This window comes from Manduca sexta, chromosome 7 (genome assembly GCF_014839805.1).
Source record: "Manduca sexta isolate Smith_Timp_Sample1 chromosome 7, JHU_Msex_v1.0, whole genome shotgun sequence".
NCBI lineage: Eukaryota > Metazoa > Arthropoda > Insecta > Lepidoptera > Sphingidae > Manduca > Manduca sexta.
This window is the reverse complement of record NC_051121.1, coordinates 8,467,685-8,494,080: the sequence shown is the minus strand read 5'-3', so window position 1 is coordinate 8,494,080 and position 26,396 is coordinate 8,467,685. Positions and strand designations below refer to the sequence as shown.

At 35.0% G+C, this 26,396-nt stretch overlaps 1 protein-coding gene across 1 annotated transcript in view; it reads left to right on the top strand.

The window, feature by feature from the left end:
• Positions 1-25,498, top strand: part of LOC115439775 (protein goliath) — a 95,422-nt gene extending 69,924 nt beyond the window's left edge. Inside the window, exons 4-12 of the mRNA XM_030163800.2 lie at positions 1,569-1,668; positions 18,479-18,611; positions 19,799-19,916; positions 21,756-21,827; positions 22,540-22,622; positions 23,259-23,355; positions 23,676-23,771; positions 24,087-24,178; positions 25,101-25,498. Coding sequence (XP_030019660.1) covers positions 1,569-1,668; positions 18,479-18,611; positions 19,799-19,916; positions 21,756-21,827; positions 22,540-22,622; positions 23,259-23,355; positions 23,676-23,771; positions 24,087-24,178; positions 25,101-25,191 — 882 coding nt within the window. The 3' untranslated portion in view covers positions 25,192-25,498. The remainder of the gene's footprint in view (positions 1-1,568; positions 1,669-18,478; positions 18,612-19,798; positions 19,917-21,755; positions 21,828-22,539; positions 22,623-23,258; positions 23,356-23,675; positions 23,772-24,086; positions 24,179-25,100) is intronic.
• Positions 25,499-26,396: the final 898 nt, after the last annotated feature.

The following is a 26,396-nucleotide window of genomic DNA, read 5'->3' as shown; positions in this document are numbered from 1 at the left end:
ATATCTCTCCGGGGTGACGTGCCTATGACACAATTAGAACGGGATGCATCCATGCCTAGATTTATATTCCATCAGTATTGTAAAGTAATATGGTGTAATAATAGTTTTATCTATTGTTTGCTTGCGGTTTTGCGTGAAGTCGGGTTTTCATTTATAATATAAAAGTATTGGAGGATTGTTTATATATTATATTAATTTATTTAATCTAAATATATATTATAAAACAATAATGGTATTAAAGAACATAACACTTGAACTTATATCCCTGAGAAGGCCTCTGAAACCCCTTTGATTTGACTAGATGACGCATGGGGAAGAATGGGTTGACCGTATATTAAAGTTGTATGTGATTTAATTTGTCATTGTCACTACTTTTTTTTAATTGCCCCGCATATTAGCGTATATTTATTCCACAAAAATTAATTTTCAATTTTTTTTTTCAAATTTCTAAGGGTTTATCTGAGGTCCAGTCCAATTTAGCGTTTACTGTTTTTGTCAATATCCACGTACGCTAACAAAATATCACAACACGTTTAGGTAGCAATAAAAATTCTTGTATCACACGAATGTCGCTGGGTGGTCGACGTATTTATTAAAATTTATTACGTATTACGTAATACAATGTTACGACAATATGGAAATAGTTTTGTCGTGGAAGCCCCGGCCTAACTAGGGAGGAAGAGTGATATAGAAAATCGTGTTGTAATGACTTTGTTGGCTTATAGATAGATATATGGTCATGGCAAACTCACTTCACTGTACCTGATTTAAGTGGAGTGGGCTCCAATAGAATGTCGACTGACAAGAGATGATTACCCCTCGACAGTCGACACAATTATGTCGGCCTGTTGGACCCGGATATACACAGGCTGATCCCGGTACGCGATACACGTGGGTCACTATGGCGGGTTTTAACAACTTGTGTACCTTGATCGCTATCCGGGCGGATGTAAAATATATCCTACCAGCGTGGTTGTTAAATGATAAAAGAGATATTTCCCTTTTTTGAGTCTTCATCTTTTGCTTTAGATCAATAATTTGATCCTTTGGCAATGTGAATATTGAATCATCGAAATAAAATTTTCTTCGATACTATAAAAACACGATAACCAGACATTCTATTTCAGTTAGATATTACTAAGTTTTGTTATATAAGGTTGTCATACTTGATTATCAAATATAAGTGATACTTTTAATGTGCTTTTTTATCTGCCAAGAACCTGATCAAAATACCTATTTCGATCAGGTTTTTGGTAGATACCTATCTACCTTTTGAAAGTAAATCGATGTTTTGTTTGTTTGTTAAGGTTTATCCCCTGGGGCATTTGGATTTCCCCATAATGCTAATCACAACATTAGTACATATATATACTAATATACATTTCCGTTTGCTTAACTTTTAGACTCTTGCAAATTAGCGACTACATTCTGACCCCATAAATTACATTTATCTTCTGTTAGTAACAAAAATACTACTTTCTAGCTACAAAAAAAAAACAGAATTAAGCATAATAAAAGCCAATCCATTCTAAACTATAAGATATACTAAATGGGGTTTATTTTTCCAGGTGCAAAACGCATGGCGAGCTAATGCGACCGCTGTGCTTATCTATAATGACAGGGACACCACGATCCTCGAGAAGATGAAGCTGTCCACAGATAATGGACGTAAGTAACTCTATATTGTACCTTCCTATGATAGATTTCTTATAGGCAAATTGTTTTTTTTTTATGTTTATGGTGAGACGAGCTTGCCGTTCACCTGATGGTAAGCGATACGACTTCCCACAGTAGAAATTCCATCCAACACCTTGGATTACAAAGTATTGTTTGATATTCCACTGCGCTCGACATCCTGAGACACGAATTAAATATTCTTATTACATCCTTTAGCCAGTGGGCTACAATGTCCTTCAAACCGGAACACAACAGTGACTACATACTGCTATTTGCTGCACGGTTAAAGTAAAATGCGTAAGAAGTGCTGCGACACAAACGTTTAATAAGAACCCAAAAGACCGGCCGCTACACTTATACGCTATACTGAGGTCATTCTGCGTTGATCGGGCCACCAACAGTTCAAATTTAAAAATATATTATATAATTGTAAAATAAAGGTAAATACTGTAATTTTGACTTTTCGGATGACCAAAACTTCAGTCCGCCCCGTGGCTACAAAGGCTGCAAAGTCTTCGAAACGTTGGGTGAAAATTATAATAAAATCCGCAAAATAGTTTTATTTATTGACACAATTTTTGGGCAAAAGTAATTATTGACTGTTAATAAAGTATGTCGCTTTAGTGGTTCAGAAAATGAGTTGAAAGAATGGAATTAAGGGGGAGTTACCTCAAATTTCATTGAAAGCCAAAACCATGCTTTAATGAATTCAAAGTTATTTTACGTTTTTTTTCGCGATCAATTTGTTTAGGTTTTACTCCCGACGTTTCGAAGACTTTGCAGCCTTCTCAGTATCTGGGGAACTGAGTGTAAATTTATTTAAATTTTAGTTTATCGCGAAAAAAACCGTTAAGCCTTCGAGGTTTGACAGATTTTAAAAGGATTCTGCCATTGGTTTCTGCTAATTACTTGCGCAATCCTTAACATCTATGCTAATTAAAGTGCTCACGTTCAATTACATATATGTTCTGTTGTATATTTGTATTTTTAATGGTGCAAGCGGTCGAATTTTGACGGTCAAATTAATGATATCTGTAAAAGTTATGTAAATTTATTTTTTCTTTAATTAACTTAAACGATGCCAAATCTCAAACTCCGTGCGCGCAACGTGTTTAAAAAGGGGTACAAAGATTTTTCTTCACATATAAATACGTAAACAACTAACAAGATATTGGAGAACCACCTACACCGATATTTAACCATGATCTGTGGGTATAAACACAAAACAATCACATCTGACGGCACTTGAAACAAACGCCGTCGCCCACGCATCACTATAATATAATATTGTGTAAGGTGTGATGCCGAGAATACTATGATGAGATATGAGAATACTATTGTATGTTTGTTTTATACTCTGTTAAAATGGTCCACCCCAAAAGACTGTTTAGACGCCGTAATTGTATTACACGGTACGACTATCGCTCTGATGTTTCGGGTTCGAATCCTGGGTTGGACAGTGATATTGAGTTTTATGCTCAGTATCTCCATGGAGTTTAGAATTTGTGACTTTGGAATGAACTCCCTGCATTGGTGATCCCCATCCAATGCTATCAGCCCGAAGTCAGGTATTGATGCTCGGTTTGGCGATAGGTTCATCCTTTATCACATATTGGGACAGAATACGCTTAGGTAAAACGAGGTGCCCTGGTGCACCTTTTTCAGAAATAAAGACGTGACGTGTGTTTGTTGGTTTAAAGCGGACCCGTAGGAAAATATATCCGTCAAGAATATGTATTATTAAAGTATCCTCATCAAAAACGTGATATCCATTACTGAACATAGACCGCCCCTAAAAATTAAATCGCTCGAAATAACTATCGTATAGTTAGCAGTTAGAATCAAAACTTAATAAAACTTTATATTATTATTAAGAAATGTTAAGTAATGTCACTTTCTTCCTTATGTTGTCTTACTAATATTGTAAGGAAGGCCAGGCTTCTTTGATCCCGGGATTTTTTTCCCTTGAGAATTAATGGAATTATTTAATCAGATTTCTTATATGTATAGATGGCGCTGGCGTAGGATAGTTTTTTAGGGACTTTTGAAGTGGGAAAGGCTTTTTACGCGGGCGAAGCCGCGAGCAATACCTAGTAGCTCATAAGTCAAGAGGCGGATATAAAATACATCTTCCGTCTCTTCAGTTAACAACTCATCGTAAATCTCGAATTATATTATTATTAATATATTCATATAATCATAATCACTAATGCAATAAGTAAAAAATATGATAGGATAAAATATCAATATAAATTAGTAACAAGCTAATGAATATTAAAGCATATGGTAAAATTCCTTCTTAGCACGTGTATTGGATTTTTTACATACATTAGTAATGATTGATGTTATCGATTACCGTAATCAATGTAAGATTAGTAATCAGCTGGTATTTTTAGTTAGTTTGCTACTGATGAGTGGCATGTGGTAAACTATAGGTATAATATAATAATATATATGTAATTAGAGCTAGGAGCGTATTAATAAACGGATCTCACCTTTGAGTGAGATCTCAAGTAGACATTCAAGGTATTGAATTATTCATTAAACAAAACTCAGCTGTCAAATTCCGTCATAAGCTACGACTTAAGATAACATTTGAGATTTTGTCAATCATGGGTGCTAGTAGGTACAAGTGCACCTCCTGCCCAGAAGTAAATTACAAAAAATATAAGTAACTGAATAAATCTGCAACAATGGGAACTATTGACCACAAAAGAGTTTTTATGATAAGTAAAGCATTTTCAAAAACCCACGTGATTAGAATAAAAAAATAAAACTTAATGATATTACGATGTAACGTTACCAATTATTGTCTGTACTCTGTTATCGTTATTAATATTGTACTAATTAGTCTGTAGTTATGAAGTGAACGACTTACGCCCGCGCAGTTATAACTACCAACTACCAATCAGAGTTATATAGCGTAGCTGCAAACGCACCTCCTTAAATCTTAGCGGCGCCCATTTTGTCAATATCTGTTTTTTAAATGGCGACGATATTAAGCTGCTGACTGTAACTTGACGTTTCGATTGATATCTCACTTAAGAGCGTTACTGTAGCAACTATTAATACGGTCCTAAGAATTGTATTGGTTATAAGATTTGTATTTTCAAAAATATTTTTATTTTTCTTTGAGCATTTTAGGTTATTTTAAAATGTACCGTGGTGTTGCTATATTGTTGTTCAAGTTTATGGGAATTATATATATCCCATAAATCGTAAACTACCAGATATTATATGTATTATTATTATCTTAGTAATTGCCACTATACCATTTCTTTAATTGCCATGGGAATGTAAGCCGAATAAGAGATGAAATTTTCGTATAGTATCTTTTACGCATTTACGTATCTTTTTTGTGTTAGCGTATTTTTATGTCCCTTTTTACTTATTTATAGTATCAAATACTTTTAACACTTCATTTCAAGTACCTCTTCCAATCCTTTAACATTGAAGTGTTCGTAGAAAGCTTTAATCTTACCTACTTACATGAATCACAGACACAAAAAACAAGTAAACTAATGAAACATGTTCGTTACACACTTCGAAAAATAACACTTTAAAAATCGTACTATAATTTAAATTGACGAAAAGTAACTTTGGTACATCTCTACCTACCCTTAAAGGGGAAATGATGTAAGTATACTATAATCTCTACCAGAAACGTGTTTCTACAAGCATAGGTCACAGGAAGGCAACGACCGGAGTTAATTGTGAACAAGGGTGCCTCAATCAATAGTTCGATACCCTTTCTATATATTGAGAGCAGTCTCGCATATTTACACGCTCAGGGTGGCTTTGATGTTATTTATAATGTTTTGTAACACCCTGTTTATACATGGTGTTATGAATAAAGATTGGACGAATTATATATTTAGAGAGGTTTATACTGTCGTGCTAAGCTCAAAAGCGGTATTTTAAAAAAAATCATCATCTTGATTTTTATGTCGTCAGATAGGTTAAAGAAATACCGATCCAATGAACTTATCTAAATAACGGTATCTTGTTTAGAACTTGTTAAAAAAACCTTAAAGAGTTTCTCAATCTCAGTTTTACATACAAAACTATAAAACTATATTTACAAAACTTCGATTATCTCGAAATAAGGTTTCCCTGACATACTGCTTTTGCGCTTGGCACGGCACTATAGAAGTAAGTAAATCGAATTTGGTGGTGCTTTTGGCGTGCAAAATGATTTGATTTGCTGCAGAGAAGGTGTCTTAAGGTCAAGATAGGACAAAGATACGTAAAACTAATAAAGGAGTTCATTAGTTCAAGCAATTAATTAAGTTCTCTTTGAATAGATAAGATAATAAGAACGAAATATTATTAGATTAACTCATTTATTTTGTAATTACAGTTCTGGAAAACCTTATCTTGCAGTCAATGTCAACAATGATATTAATTAACATCCCAAAAAAGTAAATTAACGAACACACGAGACATGAAATTGTTCTCAAATTACAACTTTATAAAAATTAATGTTGATTGGCATTTAATGTCTTAATTTCAAGAACTCGGTGCAATAACTTGTCCATAATAATATGCTGCGACGCACATAATAGTTTTGCGATTTCATTATTTATAATAATTGTGACAGTCGTAATATCTTTTGCTATTTTTGTGATACAATAATTGTAGAAATTAAATAGAAGTATTTCTTCTATTTAAATTCTATCTATGTATCGTTATCGATAAATACCATAATATATCATATATTTGTATTAAACGTTATTATTCTTTTTTATTTGTTTGTAAAAGGCATAAAACAGAACACAATTCAAAAGATTTTCAATTGTTACGTTCTAGATTGTCTGCCTTAATTATTATGTTAATAAATAAATAAATGTACAGGATATATGATCTAGCGGTAAGGTCATATCACCCACAGTTTTATAAATAGACCTTTGTTGTCTTGTCTCGCATCTATATATTCTTTGAGACTATTACGCGAACCTATCGAATGTCGTAGACTTTTGATATTATACATTTTTGTTAAGGCGATACCTCAAGGTCCATTTTCATACATTTTGTTGATATTTCTGCCTTTAAAATTTCGTCATATTAAATTATTATATTATTATATTAAATTATTATTAAAGGCCGAAATATCCATGATTATTAATTATTTTTACGTTTTTCTTTCAACTGCGAGAACTAATCACTAACTAGACGTGAATTTAAATTCTTTACTTGCCAATACTTGTTTAGTTACCCAGATTAAAGGTGAAACAAAATGTATGAAAATGGACCTTGAGGTATCGCCTTAAATTATAGATTTTCAAAAATGGAACCGTGTCAAAATTGGTTATGATTATTTTTTAATCCAGTTTCCATCGCACTTTGTTTGCAATTTGTCATGTTTCTTTCGTGTAAACATTTTGATTATTGTAATTATCAGTGTTACTTATAAACTTGTTTTAGCGAGAGGTGGTTAAGAACTGCTTAAATAGCTGTCAAAAACATCACCGGTATCCTAGTTTAAACCTTATTAAGAGGCAAAAAGGTTTTGACTTACAGCTGATCAAGTAAATTTGTGTTTTAATTAATAAGCATAGCTTTGCGAAGTTTTTATAAGTAAAACTCTATTTTTATGTATAAAATAGAATTCCACCTCTAAACGATACCTTTAAAATAATCTTGACTAGTTTAAACTGAAGCTTATACCACATATTTGCCGTACCAACATCATTGAATACGAGATATGAATAGAATATTAATGTATTGCCCTTGCAATGCTCTTGAATGAGGTTTTGTGAGAGGAAACGCGATATCAAAGGGAATTGCTGAGGCGGGTTGAAGGGTCGAAGGTTAACTCAGTACCTTCGTGGGTTAGTTATTAAAAGTTTTAATAAAATATAATTATGATTTCTTATGTTTACGCGAATGTTAGACATTGAAATAAACTATGACTTTACGGATGAACAACACCACAGTCCCCCCCGTGACCATGAAGGCTGCACTCTTCGAAACGTTGGGAGAAAATAATAATATAAAAAACCGCGATAAAATCCGTTAAATAGTTTTATTTCAAATATAATTATGCACGTGTTCCTTCAAAACTGTTTCTATTTAAAAGGTCTTTCAATAGTTGTTTCTGTCAGTTATGTGTGTGAAGTACAATAATTCATTATGATACTAAATATCTTGTTTGAGTGGCACAGCTTAAATCACTGTCTAGTAATAGTGAATGATGACAGCATGCAGCAGCACATACCAACCACATACTATCAGGTAAAGGATCAACTTCGCCGAACCTTTATAAAAATAATGGCCTTTTAGTCATTTAAATAAAACTATATTATTATTTTCCCACGACCTTTCGAAGACATTGCAACCTTCATTGTCACGGGGCGGCGTTTTATTCCGTAAAATAGTTTTATCCCAATGTCTAACATTCGCATAAACATAAGAAATCACAACTGTATAGTGTTTAGCCCGCCTTTATTATAAAACATGGCTAATACCTCTTCTTGTCTTATTAGAAACGCACACAGATTTCCTCAATCGCGGAAACCACTTACCATTATTTAACCCACCACCTCGATTTTTCATTCATAAACCAGTATATTATAAGCATGTTAGTGACTTCACATTACCCGTCCAAACACAAAACGTTATCTTAAACACGGCCTATGATATAAAATGTCATTGATATCACACGAATTCATTAACATAAAGATAACTATCAAAACAAACAAGATTAATAACAAATAATATAACTAGGGCATTTCCTCGTTTTCCAATGTTTAATATTAAAGGTGTTTTGTACGCGGTTGGTGACCAACATCCAGCCTAAAAGGCCCATCTGTCTTGTCCCGATAATTCATGGTACGGGGTACGTTAACACATACATAATACGCTTGTTTCCAATAAGGGTAGTCAGAAACTGTGTATTGTTATTTACCTCGATCTTCACATATCTATTATCTACTTTCATTGATCTCCTGCGTTCATCTCCGTTTAGGATATTTGACCTGTAATGATCAACATAATTCTAGCGACCATCGAGGGAGGCCACGTCTTTCGTTCCTCAACCCTCTTTACTATACCTTACTATCAGTGTATTCTGCCTCGTTGGCGTAGTTTTATTGCGCGCGCGATAGGAGCACTGAAGTCCCGGCTCCGAATCCTGGATCGGGCAGTGATATTGGTTATCTGTATTCAACTTATTTTGCTTTGCTATGGAGAGAAGTGGATAATTCATATTTCCAACTCTTCCATATCTTTCTATTTGATTAATTTCGTTGCGGGATAATGACATATCAGTTTTTCCTTGAGACTTGCCGAGCTTCACCGCTCGGTGTCATAAAATGCGTGCCACTGCTGATCCTGGCTTACAGGAGTTGTAGTGGTGGGTGTGAGGACGGGAAAGTCTAGTTTTTGTATTCAATTTAGTCCGTAATCTGGAATTTGTGCCCCATATGACGATATACTCGCTCCTCATCATATCACGAGACGGAACACACATGGCGATAATTAGGTGCCTTAATTGCACATCTGCCTGCCTATCCGGGTATAAAGACTTGTATTATCCAAGGATATCGTCAAAAAATACTTTTGTTACGAAAGTATGAGGTGGTTCTGCGAAGTCGCTAAGTTTAGATTAACCAACAGTACTTGCGATGCGGTCTCATTACCTTCGACAATGTTGGCTTTGCGCCAAACAGCGGCGCATACTAATACAAGTCTACGGGTTCGCTTCATCTGACGTCAGCGTGTGCCATACTAACTTTTGATGCTAGGTTTTGCTCGCGGTTTCGGCCATGTCTTTCCTCAGGCTGGTTACCAAATCTAATACGATTTAGGGAAAGAGAGATTTCTAGTAGTGAAAATGAGTAATATTAAGAAGTTGCTTTATAAATTCAGTCAAATATGTTCAACTATAATTAAGTTTACCGAACATCGTCATCTATTGTTTATTGATAACAACTGAATCTATCCCAAGAAATAGGTAGAAATGGCTAAATGAATCACAAAACATCTGTCCGTCAACAATCCACTTTCCTTATTGACTAAATACATTCACAATACGAGTATAAACCAACAAATCCCTACCAATCTCTGATACTAGTTTACATGTAATAATAAAAGATACGTTATCACTATGGAAAAACACGAAGGTTTCTCAGTATCCCATACATGCGATCTCCATGTACGCTGGGCTGGCGAAGGCCGCCCGGTCAACACGCCTTCACATGCAAGCCTTAACGGCTGATGCATGCCAATGCGTTTAACACTCCCAGTAGGAATATTTTCCATATGTTTCACTTTACAACCGCTTAAAATATTTTAAAAACACGACGAATAAATCGTTATTTAGTGCAATTACTAAAAACTAATACTAAAATGTAGGTACGAAATATTATAATAATAATAATAGAATAATATCAGCCTTGTATTATATACTGTACCACTGCTGGGCACGGGCCTCCTCTACTACTGAGATTAGGCCTTAGTCCACCACGCTGGCCTACTGCGGATTGGTAGACTTCACACACCCTCGAAATTCTTTTTGAGAACTTTCAGGTATGCAGGTTTCCTCACGATGTTTTCCTACTGAAATAATTCACGGAGAATACACACATAAACTTAGAAAAGTCAGAGGTGTGTGCCCTTGGGTTTTGAACCTGCGGACATTCGTCTCGGCAGTCCGTTTCACACCCAACTAGGCTATCGCCGCTCTTAGATATAATAAATTACATAATAAAACATTTTTTCCTGTCAATAAATACCAATCCATAATAACTTTATCAAGGCTGACACGCATGTAACGCATATTGCTGAACTAATATGGACGAAGCCCTCCAACTCTATCTTGGATTAACATAGATACGGTTTATCACGGAATTTAGATCAGAGATCGGTTCAATATACTAAAATATGATGGATGACATATAATTTACTTTTGCGTGGGGGATCACTCGCGTGTGAGTTCGTCTGAGTGGGGACCACGGCATTGTCTATTTGCGTTGCCGAGCAACAGTGTTAATATGGTTGTATTCCCGTTTAAAAATTATTAATAGCGAATTACAGAGCACTATGAGACTACAATATATACAGTCACTCACATCAGCAGCTGAACAAATTCAAAATTTCAAATCGCCTGTATTCTTGTTCTACATTTTTTTTTTCTACACAAAAATAAAATTATAGGTGTTTCCTAAGATCACCTTTATGTAAAAAAAAAACAATTTAACTTAAAGTTTGAAGTTTTAAATAAGTTCAGCAGCTTTTATGGCAGACTGCGCCTTGGATCTCGCGACAAAAAATGGGTGAAATAGTTGATATCCCTGCCTGTGTCTCCTCCAGATTGTTTTATTACTTTGTACAGACCCAGATGTCAGGGGCCTTATTCTCTATCCCGCACGTTATTTTGACAGTGTGTAACAAGCACGTAACACAACGCATCATGTTTAGGACTATAGAAATTTGGCTTACAGAATACCATTCCACGCACATTTCTCGAAGATAACATGACACGGCCGCGTTACGCGTTTACACTATCATACAGAATAAGGGCCCAGGTTGCGTTACACAATCGATCTTACCATACAGGAAACTTGTCGGGAAGTGGAAGAAGTCTATCAGACCATAGACAATATTATATATACGGCTGTTTCAACCTCCTTACACTATATGTATTTTTTTATTATAATTGATTCATTACAAAAAAACTTCACTATATCTATTAAAACTAGATTTTGTTGATAATTAACATTATTAATGGAAGGTAAAGTGAATATTATTCTTACAAAAAATCTAGTTACTACGAATAAATGGAACCAAATATTGTTCTAGATCGCAAGTTCATCGTGTGCTAGATTGATGGGTTGGGATTTGGGAGGTCATGAACCCACGATCCGGTTCAGTCTGGGTCAGAAAAATTATGTTTATAAATTATTTTTTTATATTTATATGTAAATTAAATGGCCTACTACGCAATTTGTTGTGCTTATGGTTACCTGATGTTTTAGGCTTGAATGTGATGGAAATATGCTATCATAGGCTTTTCTAAACTGTTATACATTATTTAGATTCCGTCAATATTAACTCTACCAACAGTTTGGAAAGCAGTTCTCGCCAGAGAAGAACAGACAAGAGACTCTGAATAATATATAAATGGAAACTATATTATTCCAGAATGCTATAAGTATTTTTTCCGAGGCAACAGACTTTAATAGCAACAAAAGCTAGTAATATTGTATATCTTTGCCTGTTCTCGGCTTGTCGATGCATATGGTCATGTACCTCTCAGATTATTATCTTCCTTGTTTATATACATCGTTCACTAAAATGACTTCGTAGCAGAGATTATTATCAAATATATTATTTTAATATTTGTGAGAAAGGCTTTACAACACATTACCGCTAATTGGATGTGCCTTGTAGGTTTAATATTTAATCTTGATTTCACTGGAATTTGGGAGTGTTAATCTCGGCTCGAATTAAACTAGTTTATTTCGTTAATGTGTATTTTCTATGCATTCATTTTTGGACATTTTACTGCATACATTACGTAAATTGCAATGTCACATACGGTTCATATTTAAATATGGAATATCATATGCTTATGATATAATTATGACGTATATAATTAAAAATGACTTTAATAAATAATAAAAATAGATAAGTTCCTTGTAAGATACTCATTCCGTATTGATTTATAATGTAATGATGACAAAACTAATTGATAATGTAGCAGACATGTAAGTATTATCCTTCATAATCCACCTTTTTACTGAAAAGAGTTTTTGTAGGGTTTTGAGACATTTTATAGCAAAAATAATCTACCCCTTTTGAAGAAAAGCGAGAGAAAACTTTTGTTAATATAGCACACATACAAGACATGTTTACGTAAGCCGCTATATATATTCGAATAAAAATACGTATATATGTAATGTGATGTCATGCGTTTATTTATTTGTGAACAAGAATGAAGTTACGGTTATTTTAAGATTAGTACGCAATATAAAGTCAAAAAGTTTAATTGCACTACTTTTGAAGGTTGCTACAAAATTTCTTTAGAAAAGGTAGCAGTAACAATTATTTTTAAATGAAGACAGGAAAAGTTACTTAGATTAACAAAATAATTGAATATATTATTACGTTCGAATAATAATAATGAGCAAGTGTGTTGGATGTTTGCAAACCAAGCGGTGATAGCCTAGTTGGTTGTGGAACGGACTGCCGAGATGATTGTCCGCAGGTTCAAAACCCAATGGCACACGCCATTGAGTTTTCTAAAAATTATGTGTGTATTCTTCGTGAATTATCACTTGTTTTAAAGGAGGTGAAGGAGGAAACGTCGTGAGGAAACCTGCATGCCTGAGGAGTTTTCTATAGGAATTTCGAGGGTGTGTGAAGTCTAACAATCCGCACTAGGCCAGCGTGGTGGACTAAGGCCTAATCCCTCTCAGTAGTAGAGGAGGCCCGTGCTCGGCAGTGGGACAGTATATAAAACAGGGCAGATATTATTTTATGATTATGTTGTACGTTTGTATCGTAGCAGTAAAAAGATATGATTATAACAGGTAAACTGTTTTGCATCTCAACCAGTTATTACTCTTTTTTTTATTATATTAAATGACAAGACGAGCTTGCCGTTCGCCTGATGGTAAGCGATACGACCACCCATAAACAGTAGAAACACCATCCAACACTCTGAATTACAAAGTATTGTTTGGCAATCCACTGCGCTCGCCATCCTGAGACGTGAGATGTTAAGTCTCCTTATATCCAGTAGCTACAATGTCGTTTAAACCGGAACACGACAGTGAGTACATTGCTGCTTGGCGGCAGAAATAGACATTGCGGAGATACCCAGGCGGAGTCTCACATATGAGAGACCTACCACCAGTAAAGAACCGTAGTGGTTTGAAATAAAACAAAATTATCAAAACGTATGTAGGTACAGACCATTCTCGAAGCGTATTTAATCCATTATAAGATTATTCACCTACGTAACATAATCGACACGTATGATAAGCTAAAAATAATTTCAACGTCACAAAAGATATTTTTTTTTGTATTAAAATTGTCTGGTGTTGGAATCAAGTTGCTATAAAATGCAAGACGTTAAATCGCCTATATAATTATTTATTGGTGTTCTTGAAACATTTTTTTCTTTATAATATTAATATAATATCAGACCTGTATTATATACTGTCCTCCTGCTGGGCACTGGTCTCTTCTACTGAGAGGGTTTAGGCCTTAGTCCACCACGCTGGCCTAGTGCGGGTAAGTAGACTGCATGTACCCTTAACATTATTATGGAGAATTCTTAGGTATGTAAGTTCCTCACGATGTTTTTTTTTCACCGTTAAATCGATAATTGATAAACAATGCACGCGCAACTTCCAAAAGATAGAGGTGTTTAGCTTCGAACCTTCGATTATTCGTCTCGGCCGTACCATTCCCAACTGCGCCAACGTGCATTTTGCAAAGGGTTTACTTATATAAACAAAAGTTTCAATTAAACGTAACGTGTACGAATTTGTTATTAAGTTTTAACGTGTTCGATTTATTTTTAGTTTATGTCATATTGTGTATATTATTTAGCACTAGCTGACCCGACAGACGTTGTCCTGTCTCAACTATGAATTTGCAGCGCGCATTCTGCCAATCCCTGAAATTAATTTTCCTAAATTTTCTAACGTTCCGCTCAACAATCCTTAATTTTTTATTTCATAAGATCCTTCTCCTGACAATAACAAACACAACAAAAAAAAAAAAAAAAATAGTGAAATCGGTCCAGCCGTTCACGCGTGATGCCGTGACCAAGGGAAATAGGGATTCATTTTTATATAAATAGATTAAGATATATCATAAATATAAGTCAATAGTTTAACCCTCTTCTATCATACAATAACCGTAAAACTGAGGGTACAATAAAATTTTGTCATGAAAATTATCGAGAAACGTGTTAATTATCTCCACAATATGTCAAGGTAAAGCCGTCCGAGGCTTGAAAGTGTGTTCGCTATACTTTACATAAAAAAACGTCTCATAACGACTGCCGGCAAAAAATATTTGCACATATTTTTATTTATAAAATGTAAATTATAGTCAGTGTATGATCTTTAAGAAGTAGGAAATTAACATAGAATTATTTTGGGGTTGTTACACGTGCCTTATACCTGAAATTAAAACCAGCTTCGAATCAATATATTATGCAGTAGCAGTCTATCTCCTGTCAAACTTAATTAAGAATAACGTTTTAATTTATTCACAGAGTTTGATAAAAGTAATAAAAAATTTCAATAATGTGCCTGATAATTGTTAAATGTAATTGTTCGTTCCATACAGGTTTTATTTAGACCGTTCTTATTGAAGTTAAGTCATTTTGTAGTGATAAAGGCACGCGGTGTGCGTTGCTGGTCCGAGCCTTGACAGTGAAACCTAACATATGTGATCACATTAGTGCATGCTCGGCTTAGGCGTCACGTGCGACAACTCGTTCCTAATATAATTTACCTTCGAAGTTACTTAAGTCTATTTATGTCAGGTTAAAATAGATTAATCTTGTGCTGCATCTTCCAGTGTTATTGTGGGTTTCAAGAAAATTATTAGCCTTTTATTTAATTACTAGGTGTTGCTCGTGCGAGGTACGGCAGCGCTCTAAGGTCCTGGGTTCGAAATCTGGGTTGGCAGTCACATTTGGATTTTTCTGCACAGTATTAGCCTGGATTCAGGTATTTGTGCCCAATATGGCGATAGGCTCGCCCCCTATCGCATCATGGGGTGGAACACACTCGGCGAAATGTGGGTGCCCTGGTTGCGCCTCTGCATACCCCTTCGGGAATAAATGCGTGATGTGTGTGTATCATAAATTAAAAGATTTATAATAAAAAAACTTGTTTGCCTGGGACATTTATTTCTGGTTTAAATATTCAAATAATTACTGTTACTATTATTTTAGACGGAACATAAAACATTTTATTGATCAAATGCACGAAATACTGTTACATAATAGTATGTTATACAATATAAAAACTAGCTTAGATCATAATTAAAAAACCTGTCAGTTTCAATAATACTACACGGTATGCTACAACTATTATTGTTGGTTCAATATTATCTAGCTAGAACATTCTATGCGCTAGAACTTGTATGTGGTATACTAAAATTTTATATAAATATCTAATCTTTATTCTTGTTATTCCGTATTAAAAAACTAGTAATATTTTTTCTTGAGTTGAAATTTACATCTATAACCAACTCAAAAGTATACATGTCTAAGCTTTAAAAAGCAATTATTATATTCTGCTATTTATATTATTTTCTTAGTAATTTTTTTGGAAAATCACGTCCAGCAATATGGATCGTCCAGAACGTTCTTAAATGAACTTGATTCAACCCTTTTGGATCATTTTGTAGCGGCGTCTCATTATAGGAAGAACTTCTTTTAGTGACGAGCAAGCGATTACTTCAAGCTGTCCATATGCATGTATCTCCATATTTTCTGTACTAATATTAACACAAAAAAGCGACAATTGAGCAGAGATTTCTAACAACAAACGTGTATGAAATTATAATTGTTGAGCATACTTGATATTGATTCACTTGTATATACCATAATTATAATTGTTTTAAACCATGATGAAAATATACTGGTCACATCTTAATTTGTATAATATGTAGATCTTGAGATGCTTACGGAAACCTATTATTAAGTCGCCAAATATTATTCTATAATTATATATATAACATCAGCCTTGTATTCTATACTGTCCCACTGTTGGGCACGGGTCTCCTCTACTACTGAGAGAGATTAGGTCTTAGTCCTCCACGCTGACCTAGTGCGGATTGGTAGACTTCACTGACCCTCGAAAATTCCTATAGAGAATTTCTCAGGTATGCAGGTTTCCTCACGATGTTTTCCTTCACCGTTATAGCAAGAAATAATTAAAAAATAATCCTATTGTATAATTATTAAGCTAGAATGCTGAACTGTTGTTTAAGGCACAATTATTATTATATTCTATAGCTATGAAGCTAGTAATTATTCCTAAGACATAATAAATAATTTCATTTGGATATACAGTGACAGCCTGTAATCAAAATTAATTAGTTCAAATAAATAAATAAATAAATACTGAACAGTTTGAGTCACGAAGTTCAAATTGATTTTATAAGTCAAGTTTCGCAGTAATTACGTCGAACAAAGTAATTTCGTAATTAACATTCTGAGTGTTGCCAAACAGCCGTGTGCTATCACTTGTGTATCTGATGCGTGAGATATCATGGCCCGTGATGACCGCACGTACGTGATAACGGTTGCTTAATGAGTACAAGAGTGAAAGTTTCAAAACATCTGTTAGTGGCGAAGGGTTCCTGCCTGCTTCCCTTTATGAAGAAATTATGTAGAATCTAAATATCATTTGAACGTGTTGGAAGAATGATAAACATAATGTTTGTAGCATAATGTTTTTGTTGCCTTTGTCGTGTGAATATAGTTTATAGTCTTTACTCATTGGTAATGGCTGTTTAGAATTGAACTCTAAAGCTTTCTGTTGTTTTTTATTCGCATTTAAAACAGTTCGTTTGTTTGGTATCCGTGTATAATTTCAACAGAACGCTTTGCGGACTGCATTGATGCATGTTATCTAGTACCTAAATGATGCGTCTCTTTCGGACAATTTAGAGGAAATCATCGAAATCCTTTTCCATTTTGAGGAATTCCCTTATGTATCTTTGAAGTTCAACGTCAAACAACGTCATAATTGCCATAATAGTATCTTGAAGTAAGATTGAACTCAACACAAAAATAATCGATCAGAATCCTATTCATTTTGAGGAGTTCGCCTTTGCATCTTTGAAGTTCAAGTTCTTACGCCAATGAAATTAAAATAGAACAATTACGAAATTATGCGAAATCGAACTCAAAGACAATCATTTAATTTAGACCATGGGGTAAAAATAATTGCCCAAGAAACTGAAAAAATAATACGACGAAATGATAAACCTTCTTCCTTAGGAGTTCTTTCATGATAATTTTCTTAGTTATGGACTGCAAACAAAAATAATTAATTCATTGCACACACAAATTCTTAACATTAAAGCGACCACAAGCGAATATGTAAACAAAACACGAATAACAATTGTAAATTATTATAACAATAATGCAATAATACGGTTGATAAACTTGGTATAATGCAATGCAGGCATGCAGGCAGGTATTGACTAACCCATACTGCAGGTTGCACTCACGATGTTCTCGCTCAATCGTGGGTCACTAAACGTGCCACTACAAGATTAAGAGGAATTTTATTAATTGATTAGACTAGCCAATATTTTTTTACACAGACAAATTTATATCATCACGGTCGATATCATTTTATATATTATGACTTGCCCGCGGCTTCGCATATGTGAAAAAGTTTTCCCGGAGTAACGAGTAGCTACAGAACTTAGGAGTAATATAGCTTCCTATCAGTGGAAAAAAAAGTCAAAATCAGTTTAGTAATTCAGGATTAGCCCCTACAAACAAACACACAAACTTTCCTCTTTATTAATTTTAGTATAGATTAAAAAAAAAATTATGTTATCCTATATTTCACTGTTTGTGAGGATCTTAATCTAACTAAAAACATATAACTAAATATGAAACAGGCCGTTCTACGCCTAAATCACGTTTCAATTTACATATAAATGGTTCCGTACTCCGCTCGAGCGGTTAAAATTTAAAATATACGTAATAGTTCCAAATATAACCATAAATATATTTCACCTGAATCGATATTATCAACCAGAAATTTAAGTTTAAAATTGTCGGTATAAGTATCATTTTTGTTTGCAGGTAACATCAGTGCAATATTCACTTACAAATGGAAGGGAGAGGAGATAACGCGGCTGATCGACAACGGCACGCGCGTCATGATCGGGATCATTAAGGGACGGACATTCGCGCACGTCAACAATAATATTAATAAGTAAGTTTTACATTAAATACCAAAACTAATTGGAATTGCAATGAATGAATTTCTTCTAACGGCCGATATTAACGGGGATCAGCTAGTTCCGCAGGAGATATTATAGTGCACAAGTGTGTGCGCAATTCCCAGGTGCACTCTCTGTTCCTTCAATGTGTCCGTTGAGACGGCAATCTGCTACAACCGCAGAGAAATCAGGATCGTAGGACCACCTTTACGTGCTTTCCGAGGCACGGAGGTATCACACTCACTCGCAACGTGTACATATTACAACTTCACCAAGGCAATCATGCTTGGAATTAAATACCCTAATAGTAAACGAGCAGGAGGGGCCACCTGATTAATAGGTACACCTGCCTATGCTATTTTATAAATCCTACCAAGAATTGTAGTACATAAATAGCTGAACAAAATCAAAACCTCAAATTTAATTATTGATACATTTTGTTCTTTTTTTTAGTGAAGTAAAGTCTATTTTAACATATTTTATTTTTGTGAAGGGGAAATATGTTGAAAACACAAAAGTCTATAGACGAACAGTTTCGAATATATTCAGTTATTTATGTGACGGACTACGTGCGGGACGAGAGACTTGCGCCGTCTTTAGACTACAAAATTATTTTCTTACGGTTGGCAATCCGAACAATCGTAAATCCGTATAACAAGTCCGAATAATTGAGTCTCCACTGTAAGTATACCGCCGTCCATAAACATCCACATACGAAAGGAATTGTCGATGCGTTGCCAGAATTACTTAACAGACCACGATTCTACTAAACTCTATCCCTCCAAAATCATTTAAAATCACATGAAAGATCATGTACAGTATAAGATGACCGAATATAATGTGAAAGTATTAAACTATATTATTAGTTGATCTGTTATTTTTAATGCCTCTGCAGACTGCAGCGTTGACGTCTTGGGTTCGATCCTCGGGTCGGGCAGTGATATTAGGTTTTTCCATTTACTATAAGTCAGGAGTCTGGAATTGAACCTGATATGGCGATAGGTTCGCCCCCTATCACAAGGGACAGAATACATATGGCGGAAAGTTGCACCAGTTGCGCCCCTGTCTACCTCTTCAGGAATAAAAGGCCTGAGTCACCATAATTTATAATTTTTGTTGTATTTTTATAAATAACTAGTCAATGAAAAAGCAGCTCTAAGTTGAAGGTATTATGTTCCAGGACGTCAGTGCTGTTCGTGTCGATCTCGTTCATCGTGTTGATGGTGATCTCGTTGGCGTGGCTCGTCTTCTACTACATCCAGCGCTTTCGATACATACACGCTAAGGACAGACTCTCGGTTAGTACTCAATAAATAACACTGTAATACCTTATCATAAATACTTTAGGTCTGGGTACTTAAGTTCAAATTCCTTTGATAATTATAGTTGTTTATGGTTGGCAGTTGCGAAGGGTGACATTTTTCAAAACGTAACCCGAGGCAACAAAAAATTGCCTTAGTTAACGTTAATATCGCGGCCAATTATACAGAAAATGAAAATTAAGACAAACGTGAATAAACCTAAAAGGGAAGGTAGGAATCGGGTCATATGGACCGTTCCTCATTGATGGTTCGCCATTTAGCTTTAGTTTTGGATGCTTGATACCGCTTGTGTTGGATGTGGTATTTGCAATAAGACCAAAGGCTGGCCGTCTCTTTAATTAGTATTAAAAAAAACATTGATATTTCTATGTTAAGTTTGAATAAAATCATTTAAGGATTGGCTAAAACACGTATTAGTTACAATCAATAATAATTCCGAACACAACTCAACACGGAAGAACACCATAAATATATCTATATTAAATAGCAAACAACAAATATTTAACAAAGTAATTCTCCATTTAAATTAACGTATTTGTGGTAAATATTTTAACGACATACTTTTTGTTATTATTGCACGTACGCACGTGTTTTGCACGAAATATCAAAAAGAACTCACGAACACGCATCATCGGACTTTGTGTAATATTAAAATTAATGATGGTTGACATTCATGTACTTCACAATTATTTTATGTTACATAGAATTTAAATTCACATAATATATGAAAAATTGATGTAATTTTGACTTAGAGTTCGTACAAATATTAGGTTGGAAACGCGCATTATGTGACAAAATTTTACTGAAACATGCAATTATGATGACGCGATGATGACGCACGTTATGTTTTATATAAAGCATATATGCTATGCTTTATATATGTACTAGCGACCCGCCCCGACTTCGCACGGGTGCAATGCTATTTAATGGACGTTATTATTATACATATAAACCTTCCTCTTGAATCACTCTATCTATTAAAACCCGCATCAAAATCCGTTGCGTAGTTTTAAAGATACACACATAGGGACAGAGAAAGCGACTTTGTTTTATGCTATGTAGTGATACGCGAGGCGCTAAAATCTTAAAACAGTTTTCAAGCATAGTATCTTTTCAATATGGCGTACATTGCCCTAATATATAAAATCTTAAAACAGCTTTCAAGCATAGTATCTTTTCAATATGGCGTACATTGCCCTAATATATAAAATCTTAAAACAGCTTTCAAGCATAGTATCTTTTCAATATGGCGTACATTGCCCTAATATATAAAATCTTAAAACAGTTTTCAAGCATAGTATCTTTTCAATATGGCGTACATTGCCCTAATATATAAAATCTTAAAACAGTTTTCAAGCATAGTATCTTTTCGATAAGGCGTACACTGCCCGTTACGCCTAATAGGTATGTGAAGAGAGTCCCATAATAAAAATAATTGTAAATCCTTCGAACATATGATTATCAGTATTCAAAAAATATTTTTAAAACTTGCAAGGCCTCGCTATTGCTAATTGTCTCGTGTAAGGGATTCGTCCAATAATGCCGCTTTTCTGGTGTTTTATCCATAAACTAGATACCACAGACATAATTCCAAAGTTAACAATGTAATATACTGAATGCATCAGATTTTTTTTAATAAGTACTTTACTGTCTCGGTGGCGTAGTTGTATTGTGTACGCGGTACGCTACCGCTCTGAGGTCCTGGTTTCGAATCCCGCATACCCCTCCGGAATAAAGGACTTGCTTTATGAAGCCGTACATAGAGTTGTGAAAATTTATTCGTGTTCGTTATATTTTTCCTGTTTACATTTGCAGAAGCGACTGTGTTGCGCCGCCAAGAAGGCATTATCTAAAATACCCGTCAAGAGCTTAAAGACTGAAGATAGGGTGAGTACACATGATAATGAGTAGGCTTTGTCATATTCCATTGTAAACGTGACGTAACATTCGTGGAACATGGCTTGGTTCCAAAGAGAGATATTGGTCGAGAGGATTCGCAACATGGGTTGGTTCGTAAGCTTGAACGAAATCAAAAGAAGAATGGTCGATGAGATAAAAGAGGAATTGTGGTTGAAAGAATGATTCAAAATTTACTATCATCATGTTTAATAGTAATTGTAAGTCTTGAAACTTCTGGAGGTTGTAAATAAGTGATATAAATAAACCAATTGATGATGATATGTCACGTTTAATGATATTTCATATCGATTGTTTTCAAACAAACAATTTCTTACATAAATGTCAATAAATAAAGTAATAAATAATATAATTATTGATATGCTATATAAATTTACTTTCCAAATAGATAGTGCATTAGTGATAGGTAAAATTCACTAGGATTAAGGCTTAAATATATTAATGATATTAAATATACTGTTTTAAGTTTTTACTTATATATCTAACAAATATTATTTTTACCGCTGTACCAATATATAAATTTGGATGCTGTGATCTCCTATAATTAAAGAGGCATGTCACATTGTTAATTGTAAAAATGCTACGACATTGTTTTTATTATATGCCGTGTATCTTTCGTTGGAGGTCCTTTAATAAATAAATTAATGAGGTGTTAACTATATTAATAAGTAATATTCTGCAGGAGGTGCAAGGCGACGGCGAGTGTTGCGCTATATGCATAGAGCCGTACAAAGTGTCGGAGACGCTCAGATCTCTTCCTTGTAGGTGAGTACACGCAGTTATACGAAAATAGTACTACTACAATTGCAATTTAGCATTTTTCTGGTGGTAGGATGTATTATATCCGCCCGCATAGCGCTCGCCGTACACAAGGTGTTAAAACCCGCCATAATGGCTTAAGAGTGTCGTGTTCCAGGATCAGCCTGTGTATATTTAGTTGCAACAGGCCGGCATTATTGTGTCGACTGCCGAGGGGTATTCATCTCTCGTCAGTCGCTGTTCTATTGGACTTACCTTGCTTACCATAGGGTGCAGTGGGGATTATCCTTGCAGGTATAATGAAAAAAATATCGCGTTCTGAACAATATGCGAAGTAATTGCACTAGTGTGCGTTTAGTCGCGCGTTTATAACACTTCTGCCAACCTAAACGTTCCCTTACGTTGGTATTTGGTCACACAAAGTAAACAAAATGCCTATGTCTGTAATAGTGTTTATTAGTATATATCAGTAGCAAATAAAATTATTAAGAAAATGGGCCATGCAGTTAGTGGTCCTGCATCGACGTTTTAATTAGAGTAAAATGTATTTGGGAACATGACTTATAATAATATATTTGTTAACGCTAAACAAACCGGCATGTGTTTATGCCAACGTTTCTCATTGTAAATGTCTGTTTCCAGACACGACTTCCACAAGAACTGCATAGATCCGTGGCTGCTGGAGCACCGGACGTGTCCCATGTGCAAGATGGACATACTCAAATACTATGGATTTGTGGTGAGTTTTCTTTAAAACATAATATGATGTGTCTCAAGCCGAATTCATTCTTTGGACTCAGGATTATATGTATATAAGATATGGCTATAATATTTAGGTGACCTTACTTCTTACTGTTATATGTATATGCGAGAGTTGTGAAAATGTTTGTATGTTTGTTAGAAGTAATTGCAGAATTAGCTGAACGGATTTGGTACCATCTAAAACCCTTCATACTTACCATCAGGCGCAGACGGGTCACTTTCTCGTCTCCGTTTCAAAATAATATGTGAATATTGACAATATTTTCAAAGTTATAATAAGTTAATTTTTGTGTTCAGTTCACCGGCAGCCAGGAAAGCATCCTTCAGCTGGAAGTTGAGGAGGCGCGGAGTCGCGCGCTCAGTCCCGCCAGGAACAGACATCCACTCACACTGGTATGCAAATATATAAAATCTGTTTCTATATTTCTAAATTGACATAAAATTGTAATAAAGATGAAATCATTATTACTTATTTCAATAAATGATTGAATAAAAACTAGAAAAAATCCATATTAATTCTGTTTTCAATTTGGTGATCCAAGCAATTCTAACGTTGTGTTGTTTATTAGCTTTACTGTCGCCATTTGCCAGGCGAATGCTTGAATAAAGCTAAACATGAGGATCAGTAGTGTGTTTAAGAAATGCCTTATAGACTTATTCGAGTGGACCATTATATAGTTAATTACCTGTTGTGCGGTTGTGTTGCAGCTGACGAGCGACAACTCGTTCTCGGAGGCGGGCAGCGAGCGCAGCAGCCGCGCCTCCTCGCCCGACGAGCTCGTGCCCTCGCTGCACGCACGGTACGCACGCGCACGCACGCACGCACCTACACTCACGCACCCACACAATCACACTCACACGCGCACACTTACGCACGCACACGCACACGCACGCGCACGCACGATCACGCACACATACACTCACACGCACACGATATAAACTAGCTGATCCCGGAACGCAGGACACTTACGTGGACCATTATGGCGGATTATACACCATGTATATGTATGGACTGGTCGCTATCCAGCTAAATATCCTACAGCCAATCAATGATATTGTTTTGATTTCACTTGTGCTATTTTCAATTACAATAACCTATTCATAAAATATTTAAACACAAACGGTCGATATAATCCTGATTTTCCTAATCTCAATGCGGTCACTGTATGGCTACGACTTTGACATTGAACAGCGTGGCAAAGAACTATAATATTTATTAGAAAAAAATACCTGTGAATAATCGGTTATTTGTTTTTAATTGCATCTAAATCATGAATGGCAATGACTTTGCTCGGATTAACGTTATTACGTAATATGCTATCAATATCTACAACTGATAAGCGATTTAATAATCGCATCAAATTATTTGTCGACGACAAACGATAAAACTTTTTATATTTCTTTGTTATTGAGATTAGGTAACATATACTTAATACTAACTTTTGCTTGCGGCTGCGATTACGTAGTTATCCTGGGATAAAAAATGGCTTATGCTCTCAGGAATTCCTTTTAGTGTAAAAAAATCAAAATCGTTTAGTAATTACTGAGATTAGCGCGTTAAAATAAGCAAACTTTTCAGCTTTATATTAGTATAGATTAAAAATTTATTACTAATAATTACAATATATAATTTAACTAAATATTATATAAACCTAAAGGCACACAGGCACACACATGAACACGCACACAAAACATGATGCTGATATAATTTTTCATTTCCAGGTCATGCGACACAAGTCCCTCGGGATCTCCCCGGGCGGATTCGTCGCGGCAGGACAACGCGACCAGCAGTACAGTCGCGCCGCAAGAGTGAACGCGACCTACCGCAGCTGTGCCAAATAGACTACGTGTGCAGTGAATGAGACAATTGTGTTCATAAATATATAGTAAAATACTCAAAAAAAAAACTTCCAGTGAGTGACGTCGGGTGACAAGTGATATTTGTACGGTTAAGGACGTAGGTTATACACCGCAACTCCGCCTAGTCAACGAAACAGTGTTCACATTATGTTTGACAACACGCAGGATTATGTACTGCTGCGCACGAGTGGGTCGCACGGGTTTCCAAACTTTTAATATCTTGCCTATAAACAGTTTGATTTGTCTTCCTTTAAACAAAACATATTATTAAGGTGGTAGCTCAAGGTCCATTTTCATACATTTTGTTTCGGCTTTAATCTGGGTAACTAAACAAGTATTGGCAAGTAAAGAATTTAAATTCACGTCTAGTTAGTGATTAGTTCTCGCAGTTGACGTGAATTTAAATTCTTTACTTGCCAATACTTGTTTAGTTACCCAGATTAAAGCCGAAACAAAATGTATGAAAATGGACCTTGAGCTACCACCTTAACGAACTCTAATAGCCAATGCTACCCATTCCTGCAATGCATTCTTTAAACGAAAATCAAAACATTGTACTTAAAATTTGATTGGTTGATCTCATAAGTTAATGGTGTCCTATACTGTGACGTCATAGCGACGTCACTACACAGTACTGTTGTGGTGGCCCTTATCTGCGTAATATATGCTGGATTAAGAGTATCCGTCCATGCAATAACAATTCAGGTGTATATTGTAATTCATTTGCGTCATATCATGATATTCTTTCACATATCGCAGTTTGAGTGAAATTTGACAAGTTCGTGTTTTCTGTTTCGAAAACAAAAGATTATTTGAGTTGTGTTGTAACATTAATATTCCATATTTACATCAACGCAATAACTATGCAGCTAACTGGAGTGTTGGATGGTTCTGTAATGTCCCAAACAAACCTCTTGAAGAAATCGACTTTCTTAGGAATGTCGTTTTTGCCCACCAGTCGTTTTATCTGTAGAGATAAAAATGTTAATATGCTTTTAGTTTATATGAATGTGATAATGTAATCATTTAAACTGCAATTAAAACTTTATTTAAGATAAAAATGTAACGATAAAACGGGGCCATGTCGCAACCGAATTAAAATGGTGTGTGAACTAAAAATTGACTTAACTGGGAATTATTTATGGTTTACTTTTATAA